Here is a 12,903-nt window from a genome sequence, read left to right on the forward strand (position 1 = left end):
TGATTTAAGATTTTCACGGCCAAAAGTATTTTTGTTATTTGTTTTTGGGGTATTATGCCGTGTTGCGCTAACTCCTTCTTTAGCCAACGTTTCGGACAGCATTGCAGTGTCCATCATCAGGGCAGATGTCTTATTATAATAAGACATCTGCCCTGATGATGGACACTGCAATGCTGTCCGAAACGTTGGCTAAAGAAGGAGTTAGCGCAACACGGCATAATACCCCAAAAACAAATAACAAAAATTATTTTTTTTGATAAATTAATGTTTTAAAGACAAGATTTTATTTATGCATAGCACAAAGGATAACAATTATTTTTATAAGCAATAATTGTTCGCCTGAAACACTCATCCACATTGAAAAAATCTCCTGATAAAAAATACATGACGCCAACGGGACTCGAACCCGTGTCCATTCGATTTCCGGTCGAAAGCTCTGACCACTGAGCTATGAGCTATAAAAAATGTATACAATTTGTATCAACGCCATCTAGTGAGAGATTTAGCACTTACAATGCCTTTCTCATATAAAAATAAAGTTGGTTGTTCTCAGGTGAAAAAATGTAAAAAGCAGTAATTGTTGAATGAAACACTAGCATATATTGAATATTTTCTCGGGTAAGAAATAAGCCCCCATAGCTCAGTGGTCAGAGCTTTCGACCGGAAATCGAATGGACACGGGTTCGAGTCCCGTTGGCGTCATGTATTTTTTATCAGGAGATTTTTTCAATGTGGATGAGTGTTTCAGGCGAACAATTATTGCTTATAAAAATAAGATATGCTTACACTATATTTGTTTTTTTTATTTTTTATTATAGATCGGAGACAGTTTACATATAGGCCCATATATTTTATTTAACCTCATTCCTTTAACAGTCACCCGGTTCCCAGTTCACCAGGGTTTTCACTGGATATGAGGCTATGTTTTCTGGTTCCACAATGTGTCTTCCCAGGTCTCATCTCTCCTCTCCACTCTTTCTTGGTTCCCTGAAGACCCCACGGGGGAAGAGTTCACTCCCCCTTGGTTTCCCGAAGGCTCCACGACGGAATAGCCCACTCCCCCTTGGTTCCCTGAGGGCTCCACGTGGGAAGAGTTCGCTCCCCTCCCATGAAGAACCTATGATGGAAGAGGGCCTCATCTCTCCTCTCCACTCCCCTTGTGGGACCTTCAGGGAACCAAAGAAGTTCATTGAGGTGGACTCAACTCTCTTCTCCTCCTTCCCTTCTCCTGCCCTCGAACCTTCGGGGAGAGCCCTACGAAGGCAGATGGCCTCATCCAAAGATATTAGAAGAACGAGATGTGCTATGAGCAGTTCATACTGTGTGGAATTGTTTTGTCCAGTGTCGCCGGTTTTGTTCACCAATACTACTGCACACCTTCGCTTACGCTAAGGTATCCGCACTAATACATAGAACAGATTTCTGTGCGTACACGTCCCGATAGTATTCAAAGTACCCTAATTAGGTAGTACTCCGCCTACGGTCCGGCGGCCAACATAGCATATCTCGTTCTTCTAATATCTTTGGCCTCATCTCTCCTCTCCACTTCCCTTTGGTTTCCAAAACATTGGCTAATGAAATGAGGTGTGCAAACACGGCATAATACCCTGAAAGTAAATTGCCATTTTTTTTAGTTTTCGCGAAATTAAAACATAATTTGGGCGACTTTAAGCAATATAATTATTTAGAATTACTGTTGTTAAAAAACCATTATACAGAAGTAGGATATGATCATGGGCAAATCGACTACCAATCACTGAAATTATGATAAAGGTATTGTAAATATTGTTATTACTCTTTGAGTAAATGTTTCTAAATGGGTACATAATGTTACTACTTATTTTCAGTAAATTTATTAGAGAAATTAAAATATTTTTACCTGTGTATACATATATAGAAATATGTTATGATTAAGGTTTTCACGGGTGTAAGATGTAGAGTAATTTTCTCAGTTTACCCGCGTAACGTAGTCCTTAAAAGGACTTTTTAACCCATGACATTTCGGAGAGATCTCACTGTCCATCTTCAGAGGCCTTATGTCTTGAGTTTTGGACAGTTTGAGTTAAAACTCAAGAGATAAGGCCTCTTAGGATGTATAGTGAGATCTGTCCGAAACATCCAGAGTTAAAAAGTCCTTTTAAGGACTTCATTACGCGCGTAAACCGAGAAAATTATTATACACATAGATATATACCTATATAATGATTTTAAAATCAAAATTGCATTTTGTTATCACACTGAATAAAATTCATAAGCATTACTGTACTACAATAGATAATAATCCATGTGTTTTGTTTGTTTTTTTTTTAGCAATGCAATGGAAGGCGTCGCCAGTGGACTTGTTTGATTGCCGCACCCGTGCATGGTACATTGAGGCTGCCGTCAGCCCCAAAGATGTCATAGTCCTGGTGGACAACTCGGGTTCCATGACAGGGCAGAGGAGGGACATCGCCCGCCACGTAGTGTCCAATATCCTAGATACGTTGGGGAACAATGACTTTGTCAACATCTTTACATTCAACGATAGTGTCATTGAAGTGGTGCCCTGCTTTGCCGATATGCTTGTTCAGGTAAAATATATAATTCTTTGATAATGTCTGAATCTGCCGATACAAATTTTTTATTCTAATAGCTCTCACAATAAAATTATGTTGACAATATTATTGATGAATTTCTGAATATTCTTAAATTCAGCGCACTCGCTCAATAATACTATTGTTACTTGGTCAGTTGCCTAGTTGGCATCGCGTTTGTGTCCCACCCAGACGTAGTGTATTCAATTCCTCGACAGGCTCCATCACAACACAATCAACATTTTCCGCTTCCTGTGATGGAAGTAGAAGATTTTCAAATATTGTCAGGTTATTCGAAACCCGGGAATGTTTGTCTTTCTTTTTAAAAATTAAAAAAAATAAAAAAAGTTAATCTTATTATTGAGTATATGCGTGCTCTAATATTGATGAATTGATGGAAGCATTGATGAAATTCTGACTTTTATGATATCCATCAATAGTTTTGTATGTAGGTACAGTGTCAGCAGTGTTATTGTTGGGCGGGCTTTATAATCTAGAAAATATAACAACTGACAAATTATTTCACCTCAAAGATTATGGTCAAGAATTGCCTAAACGTGCACTAACCTGATGAAAATCCCTTTCTTCGGCTTAAGGCTTCGTCTGGCCCATGGAATATGGGCAGCAGAATATTCTCTTATCAGGTGGCACATCAATCAATTTATTATATGGTGTTGAGGAGAAGAAGTTATTCAGTCTTGCAGTTGAATAACTCTCTCCTCAAATTTTCCACACAACAGTAGTAAGAGACAATAGAACACCGAAAAGCATGATCATAAATCAACTTCTATAGATTGATAACTTCTGGCTTTTTATATGAAACAAATTGGACCTAAAAAAACCATAGATATGCCAATATATAGACAATAAAATTCTCACTCGGAGCCTACTTATTATACCACACATCAATGAAAAACTTTGAAAGTTTATTCCATAGATTGTCAGAGTTTTTCATTGGTGGATATAGTTAGGCAAACATATGACGTCACAATATTTCAGTTCAAATTTTCGATCGGAGTTACACCCTCCTGAGCATGATGACAAATAGTTCTATTTTTGAAGTATTTTATCAAAAAAGACTAACCCATTTGTTATGCATTTGGGTAAGTACCTACCAGATGGATGTACGTTATAAATACATAGAGGCATGAAACACAATCTTTGAGGTACTTATTTAAAATACTAGGAAATTATAAACTAACTGAAAGAAATAAATAATACTATGGTGCTTAGCCAATTATTGAGTGTGTGTGAGCCACTTAATGCTACGTATACATACGCGAGCCGAACTGCCAAACTGAACCTCAACTTATGGGAAAGGAAAAAAGCAACCGCAAAAGGGCGCGAAACGCCGCTTGCAGTTGCTTCGTTACTTTTCCGTAATTCGTGGCTTGGTTTGCATTAAGGTTCGCAAATGTATGCGAACCATAACACTGTTGTTCTATCTTTATTATGATTTGCAGAAGATTTCGGCTCTATGGAATTCAAATTTGCAAAATGTATTGTCATTTATTTTACTGAGAAAAATGTTGTAGTTTCACACATTGGTGTCTTCTTAGCAATCAATTTCATTGGACATCTCATCGGATTTTATGACAAATCTGGGTTAGATAAATAATTATTATTTACTTCAAATTTTTGTGTTTCAGGCTACCTTAGCAAACGTAAGAGAACTCAAACTGGGATTAGAGACCATTGAGACAACTGGCATAGCCAACTTCTCCGCAGCCCTGACGACGGCCTTCGAACTTCTCGAGGTGTACCGGGAGCAGAAGGAGGGGGCCCGCTGCAATCAGGCTATCATGCTGGTCTCCGACGGAGTGCCCTACAACTACAAAGAGATATTCGAAATATACAACTGGCGCCAGAGACCGAAAATGCCTGTCAGAGTTTTTACATATCTTATCGGCAGAGAGGTAATTACTTAATATGTAATATTATTGTTGATTAGGGATTGTTGCCGGCCTCCGTGGTCGAGGAATAAGGCAAGCCGAAGGTTGCGGATTCAAATCCCGGCGTGCACAAGCAAATTTTTTGATTGATTTGTGTTATTTCACAATTTATTCATTTACAATAATACATAGTATACTTGCGGTACGTTCCTGAGTGGAAGATATTCTCAGTATCGCCTTGGTGTAAGACCACCATTCAGAATTGAAACTTTGTTTGAAATGGCTTCAGCCGTGTTTGTTGACCAGATCTGAATAGCCAATTACCCCCCACCTTCCTCTTCCCCATCTCATTATCCTCCCCTCAACCCTACAGCCTCACGACATTCCCCAGTTGGGAATGCCATAGTCCCACTGGCTCTAGACGGTTGGGAGCAGTTGAGACCCTTGTGCAATATTCATATAAAAAAAGAAGAAAAAAAATTCTGTATAGCTCCTGTAAGCATTCAGGCAATAGGCCCTTGTTCTTTCCTCTGTTTTGCCTTGTTCACTTGACAGTAGCTTTAATAAAGTTCTATAGGATTGATTTTGGGTATTTGTCAATGTATGTATCCTGCTTCTAAAACATATCTTCCCAGATAACTTATTCTTCTTCTGAATTGGTGATGTTTTATTCTCCATTAATTCTTTTTTCCTCCAACTATTGATGCTGTCCGCCCCTCAACAGCTGTATATGTCTTTTGCGATGGTAGTGTTCTATTGATAAAATCTGACTTCTGTCAGCGAGTTTATATCTACATAATATTATATTGAGTAATTGCCTGGTTCATTTGGAGTTAGTACTTTGGATCTTTATACAAAATAACTAGTAATTCTGTGAACAGTAGCTGATTGTCTATTATTTAATAAATCGTAACTAAATTTTCCTCTGAAATCATAGATTTGTAAATAGGTACTTAAATATCAACCTGCAAAAAACTGTTAATTTAATGTAACATTTTTTAAATTCAAATAAGGAGTTATACAATTTGTTCAAAGAAACTACATATCTCACAATCTCAATGAAAATTCCCTTTTCAAACATTCTTCAGTCCAAATAAATATGAAGATTACACATTTTGTTTATTTATTGTACAAATGGCATACTTATATGAAAAGTATTCCAGGTGGCAGACGTACGCGAGGTAAAATGGATGGCCTGTGCGAACCAGGGTTTCTATGTTCATCTTAGCACCCTGGCCGAGGTCCGAGAGCAGGTTCTGAACTACATCCCCGTGATGGCCCGGCCCCTGGTACTGTGGGGAGACGAACATCCCATTATATGGACGCCAGTTTACGCTGATATCACAGTAAGACCTCGTTTCAATTAGTTGTATCAAACTGCACTATGGGAATTAGGAGGGATTTATAGAATTATCCAAAAGTCAATTCTTATTTTTATTAAATTAAATCAAATAAACTCTCTGTTTCAATGCGGCGATGCAGTGCAAAGTAATGCAAAATTATGTGTTTTTGATTTGAAAATTTGATCGCTTAGAAATATTGTAGATTCTAATTAAATACTGCGAGTGTAATTTTTTTTTTACAATATTGAAAAATTTTACCAGTGTGGTTTTTGAAGGCGCACTTTCAGTGGCAGTATTCACTGACTGGCGATCCGAACGGACATGACGTGACAGGCTGAGCGACAAGCATTTCTGTATGCATGTCCAGAAAAACATTTCGAATGCTGTATTTTTATTGGTTCAACTATTTATTTGTCAATAGCTGGTGCATCCCCTTAAATCACTTAAAAAAATTTTTAACTCTTGATTTGTTTCGGAACAACTCTTACTTCGTCGGCATAAAAGTAACATTAGAAGCAAATACAGAAAGACTATTAAATATCTGTATGCATGTAAACATTAGCTTTGTAGGGGGAAATGGTAAAAGAAATAGGGATAGTTAAGTGGCGTTCAAGGGAAACAGATTGGTTTCATGAAAACTTTTTGAAATGTGGTTTTTATGAACATGTATTATTTTAATCTCTATTCAGGATCCCAAGATGACAGATTGGCTTTGGGAAAAGAGAGAATCTGAAGAGCAGAGGGAGAGGGTCATGAGTGTGAAGAGGAATGCATCATTCTTCCTCTCGGTGTATGAAAAGGACAGGAGGTATGCTCTCAAACAGAAGGAGGTCAGTACCTATTTTATTTTAATTTTATCTATCCTAATAACACGGACATATTAATTAACATAATTTTGAAATGTAATTCACAATGAAATTCCATTTTAATATGACTAGGGATTAAAATACCTTTATCCAGTCAAACGTAGGCTACCCAAATTTAGGTCACATCGCTTCAGTGCTTGAGCGATGCCTGCCTAAATTTAGGTAGTTGATTTTTGCTAATTTATTTAGAAATTTCTACAAACAGCCATTTAGTCGCTAGTCGGTTTCTATCGAGTTCCGAGAAATGGCGGTAGTGGTTTTTGCTGGGATTATTCATAGATTTTAACATGGTCGTTTAAAAATTCAGTGAATGTTTATTTCACTCAAATTCTGTAACATATTATATAGCAATATGTTCGTTATTGAATTCTCCGTTTAGTTAATGTTTTAAAGTTCTGGGATTAAAAACAAAGTTCAAATGTGTAGTTATTTTTTAGACAATTTTTTTGTTTATTAGCCATCGCTCGAGTGTTTATAACTTTTTTAAAGAGATTATTAAAATATTTTATTATAATTATTAAAATATTGTAATATGATCAAATATTTTATCAATAAATCTATGCCAATATACCTGTTTATCCTGTAGTTCATGTAATTAGAGGATAAAACAAGTATAAAATACATTTTGCAAACAAAACTAAGTGCTCTCAGTAAAAACCAGTAATACCCAAATTGTCAACAATAAAGCTGACATCGATGGTATTATAGACAAATATTAAAAACCAATAGATTCAGACAACCCAATACAATGACACCCATCTCCCAAAAGGTAATAAACCCATCAGAAGGGGTATTCAAATGTAATAAAGCCGCTCCGCCAAAAATAAGACAAAATAAGTAAAAAATGTGCAATATTGTATGTAGTTGCAGTGGTACGCCACTACTTGACTCGAACGTTATTCTAGAAGTTTCCAAACAAGCTTCTTGGATTTTCTTTTACTTTTTTAGTATTTGTTTCTGTAGCTACTGGAATGTTCGAGAATGTTTTATTTTCCACCTAGATAAGCGACAACGTGAACGAAATGGTCAGTACAGTACCAGCAACCGCGACATCGAAATTGTTTTATTTTGCCTATGTGACGCGCTTCGGAACATTCTCAAACCTTCCTTTCGTAAATCATTTTGTTGTGTTTTCTACGTTTATTTATTTTTTTTGGATGTACATATTATTAAAAACCGCTTCAGCCAAATTTCGTAGTTATTTATTAATAAAAAGAATAACGAACATAACTACATAGTCATTATCGCACATTCCTGATATAGTTGTTATTCAGGGTGTCCGAGGGTAAAGTGCACTAACTTCGGGGGTGATTCTAGATGATAGTACAAGTAAAAAGGGATTATTAAATTATCTGTTGATAGGGGAAAATAAAAAATTCTTTTATTAAAAAAAATATTATCTGGGAAAATAAACATAGGAATTTTGCAAAAGTTATTAATCCTTTTTCTTCTACCATCATGTAGAATCATCTTCCGAAGTTAGCGCACTTTACCCCCGTACACCCTTTATATCATCTGTATATACAGGGTGTCCGGAGGTAAAATGCACAAACTTCAAAGAAGAATATTTATTTTTCCAAACAAACAATTCAACCATACCTGAAAACTACATTAAAATATTGTAATTTCCTTAAAAAATATTTATCTTTTTTAATTTTACCATCATGTAGAATCAACTTCTGAAGTTAGCACACTTTACCCCCGAACACCTGTATATCAGTCTGAAGATGACCGTCATAAGGTGAAACCGGTCCGATCATTAAAAAAAAGTTATAAAGGTAAAACACAATAAAAAAACCATATTAATGCAGACATACTTTTGGTTGCTTCAAATAAAAAGGATTCCTTTACACGCCATGGTATTTGATGAGTGTGATGAATGTTTAGATGGAGGACCAGGAACCAGGGGACTATCAGTCCTACAAGTTGATGACCTCCGTGTCCATGCCCGTGTTCGATAGAAGGGAAAATGCTGTGAGTTCAACGATTCTTTCTTATACTTCTATCTCTTCCTAATATTCATTAATCTTACTTATTGATCTCTATCTATTGTCCATTTATTCTTTGATTTGAGAGAATTTAAGCTGTCCCATGTTTTCTTTGGCATAATTATATTACTCTCCATTTTTAGTACAATATACAGGATGTCCGGTAAGTTTTGGATATCCTTTGGGAAAATGGAATACAATGTGTAGGACAACTCCCACGGTTTTTCGAGATAGATCAAAATTAAATTGATCAAAACATTAATTTCAAGTTTAAGACTTTAAAAAAAAACTACATTGTTAACGCAATGATAGCACTACTATTCAAGAATAATGATATTTAAAAAAAAAAACAGACTGAGAAAATTTGTTTATTTGGGACGAAGAATGTCGGCAAAGATTACAATTTTATAAAACTTCAAAAAGTTCAATAAATTTGAAAACTAGAGACTTTATTTACAATATTCCATTCTTGGAATGACCTTTCACAGTTGACTACATTCTCAGTTGAAAGGTTATCCACTACTTACCGGACAGCCTGTACAATTGTACAATCTTACTGCTATATTTTCGTGAAATTAATAAAATTGTATTTCAGCAGTATTTAACATTTTATAAATTACTTTTTCCCCGTTAAATTTAATCATTCGTTGTTGCATCTTCTCTATTCCGATGCATGTTAACAGAAAGAAGAAGACTGACGAAGAAGGTTCTTGAAATTCTAGTTTTTTAATACCACCTTTACTGTTAAACCCCATAACAATGATAATTGTGAGAATATTTATAAAGCTGTATTCCTAAACCACACTAGAGCAGGTTGTTTCACAGAATTTAAACAACTGTGAAAGTCCTATTCAAGTTCTGTTATTATCTAAAAACTTGTGAAACAACCGGCCCATGGTGAAATAATAACAGAACTTGATTAGAACTTTCACAGAACTTGAATTACAACTTTGAATTTGGAACAATTCATCAATTTTCAAAGTTGATTTTCAAGTTCTGTGAAGGTTTTATTCAAGTTCTGCTATTATTTAAGTTTTGTTAAACAACTGGCCAATTATGATAAAATAACAGAACATGGATAAAACCTTCACAGAAATTTTATGAATTGTTAAAATTTTTTGAAACAAACCATCCAAAGACTTGTTCATAGTGAAGTATGATAATCCCTCATTATTTGCAATAGCTAAACCTCAGGTAATGAGACTTGAAGCCCACTCCATATCATTTGTTCAGCACAATTTCAAAATATTACCTGCTAATACAAAATTGAAAAATTTCAGTTAAATTTATGTTTATAATATGTTATCCATGTTGTAATGTGCTTTAAATGTATGGTACAACCATTATTGATTCGAGTTTAACAAGCATTAAACGTGTTTACGTAAAGTTAACATAGATTGTTTTCCTTTTCTTTCAAGATCTTTTTCATAGGGCTTCAATAACTTTGAATCCATCTTTTAAACTTCAATCCTCAATCATTGAGAGTCCAACTGTCTTGCAATTGAACTATTCAAACCTTTATCGTCTAAATAACATTATTTAGTATTTTGTTGTGAGGTTTTGGTGAATTGCTGAACCCACCTCTCGTTGGAATACTCTAGTGTGGTTTAGGAATTTGGCCAGGATTAGAATACTGTTGTAGGATATCCATGACTTGAATAAACATGTATAACTATGGATGAAGATGTGGTGCTAATACAGTGGTTGTTTCTCAGAATATCACAGAGAATGTACTGATAAATGAAGCGTACTGGGTTTCCATAACACGAGAGGTATATCATCGACCTATACTCAGTATTAAAACAGTTGCAGTTGATATTTTTTTGATGATTGACAGTATAATATTGTTTTAAATTCCCCATACATAGGTGCATATTGTCCTACTAGAACCTGTCTGTATGTGGAGACCATAGGACTTTACCTTTACCTGTAGCGCCAGCAATGGCAATAAGGCCATGACAGATAATAGATTACCGAGACTTTGTTATATTGATCAAAAACAAAAATTACTGTTGGTGTTTTAAAAATGAAAAGCTTTTCAAATTCTCAGTTAAAATATTTAAAAAATGCTATAATTTATTTACATGAAATACCAAGGGTGGTTTTTGTCAATTTAATTAAAAAATTATCATACATATTTTAATGTAGTTAATAGCAATACATATAGTATAATTTAGTTATAAATTTACAGAGTTATTCGCTAGCTGGCCATTAGGGTCGTCATATTACAAGGATTGGGAAATTTAAAAGTGATGTTTTTGCTTTTATGTAATGGTTTAGGTAATGTAAAGTTTTTTTGATAATCGAATATTGTTTTTGGATCGACTTGTTTATATAAAATGTTTGAAAGTAGGATTTATACATCAATAAGTAGTTTTTTTGCTTCGTTAGTCATAAATTTACAATCTTTGCTACGAGATGATATTTTGTAAATAGACTTTGGCATACATAGCTAGAAGAGGTGTTTTTTTATGATTATTGTTGTACAGTTACTAATAACAATAATTATGTCTAAAGTGTTTTGTAAATAGGTATTTACTACTGAGTGTTTTACAATATTGTAACATTACAATAATTAGATTTATGCTATTGAATTATCAACAATTGAGCAGTGTCTTTAAATGTTATTCCGATACCAGTAAAGAGTTCTTACAAATTTTTTTCTTGCTTTGATAAGTAATGCGTTTTTTTGATGATCGTTAATTTTAATTTTATTTATAAAAATATTATGTCAATTTTTTTATGAAAAGTTACTACTCAGTTTTGACCAAGTTTCAACACATTCTTTTCAAAACAATCTTATTTCTTGGCAATTGAATGGATGTTTCAAAACTCCATAGCTCATGATGGAAATGTTGTCGCAAGCTGAAAATTGTTGAACATATCTAAAAGTTCCAGACAGCAAAAGATGCGAAAATTTCATTTTGCCAGAACTGATAGCGAGTTTTAGTGAGACATGCTAACGAGTTTTCTACATTTTTTTATATTTTCTCAATTTACCCCCTCTTGTATAATTTACACAGTTTAATTTAGGTTATCCAAATAATACCTCTATTATATAATAGAACATAATATTATGTTCTAGTAGTAGTGATCAAAGTTAAAGATTTTTTTGGGGTGACATTATGATGTTAAGCCTTGGTTATTTTTGCCACATTAAAGGGAGGATAATTTATAAAATTCCGTTTCAAGATAAATCATTAATACCAAATATATTTTCCTTTCTGAATAGACACGAGTAGCTAACTTACTCGGAGTGGCTGGAACCGATGTCCCTATCGAAGATATTCAGGCTTTGATGATGCCCCATCAGGTAAGATTCTAATATAAATTCTTGGGAATTTATTTTACTCCAAATAATGTCAGGAATCACCGGTTTAAAGTAAGTCAAGTACTTCCCTTAACATCCTGTATGAATTGTACTGAAAACTTATGAATATTTGTTTAAAGTAAATAAAAGTGTTGTCCATAAATTGAAATTACATACACTCTCTTTTGACTTTTAATGCGTATGTGCTCACTACAGTCAAATAAAATATTTAAACTCACTTTCATACACTGTTTTTCCACATTTAGGCTCAATGAATGAATTTTCAGCTTTTGGTGAATCATTCTATGATTGTTGTACATATTTTAATTTAATGCTTCTAGTTGGGAGTAAATGGATATGCTTTCATTGTCACCAACAATGGCTTCATCTTGACTCATCCAGACCTTAGACCCGTCGTAAGTGCAAAATCATCTATGTAGGCTTTGTAGAATTTTGATGTTTTTTTCAATAATAATTTACTTCTATAATAAGGGTTGGTTTGTTACAGTTCCAAGGAATTCTAAAGCCTAGTTATAACAGCGTGGATATGTTGGAAGTAGAACTGATGGATGATACTAGAGGTCCGAGGGATTTTAATCCAGAGCTTGTACAGGTAATTATTAACATCTTATGTACTTTGTGTTATTGAAAGATTACCTCACAATAAAACTTATATCATGTAGCATAGGCTTTATTTAAAATGTATAAACTGAGATAAAAGTTTCTTACCAAGCTTTGTGTGTAATTCTAGGTTGAAATGTCTGTCATGTTATTTTCATTCCATCTCACACGAATATTAATGAAATCAAAAATAATTTTTTATTTGAAACCAATGTTTGGCTTTCATTTCAGTTTCGCAGTGATGTTATTAATCAGTCGTCTGGCAGCAAATGGATGCAAGTCAAATATCATTTTGATAACATGGTGAGAG

The 12,903-nt window shown here is 34.3% G+C and overlaps 1 protein-coding gene across 6 annotated transcripts in view; it reads left to right on the forward strand.

The window, feature by feature from the left end:
- stj (voltage-dependent calcium channel subunit straightjacket) overlaps window positions 1-12,903 on the forward strand; it is a 52,926-nt gene that overhangs the window by 6,148 nt on the left and 33,875 nt on the right. For 3 of the 6 annotated variants that reach the window (XM_089650423.1, XM_089650427.1, XM_089650432.1), the window contains exons 5-14: window positions 2,311-2,570; window positions 4,223-4,489; window positions 5,629-5,811; window positions 6,498-6,638; window positions 8,562-8,648; window positions 10,378-10,434; window positions 11,895-11,975; window positions 12,314-12,388; window positions 12,481-12,585; window positions 12,825-12,896. In XM_089650423.1, the coding sequence (XP_089506549.1) occupies window positions 2,311-2,570; window positions 4,223-4,489; window positions 5,629-5,811; window positions 6,498-6,638; window positions 8,562-8,648; window positions 10,378-10,434; window positions 11,895-11,975; window positions 12,314-12,388; window positions 12,481-12,585; window positions 12,825-12,896 (1,328 nt within the window). The remainder of the gene's footprint in view (window positions 1-2,310; window positions 2,571-4,222; window positions 4,490-5,628; window positions 5,812-6,497; window positions 6,639-8,561; window positions 8,649-10,377; window positions 10,435-11,894; window positions 11,976-12,313; window positions 12,389-12,480; window positions 12,586-12,824; window positions 12,897-12,903) is intronic. The other 3 variants (XM_089650443.1, XM_089650447.1, XM_089650448.1) reach the window with 1 other exon arrangement.

This window comes from Hesperophylax consimilis, chromosome 3 (assembly GCF_061612785.1).
Source record: "Hesperophylax consimilis isolate HC1 chromosome 3, BYU_Hcon_1.0, whole genome shotgun sequence".
Lineage (NCBI taxonomy): Eukaryota > Metazoa > Arthropoda > Insecta > Trichoptera > Limnephilidae > Hesperophylax > Hesperophylax consimilis.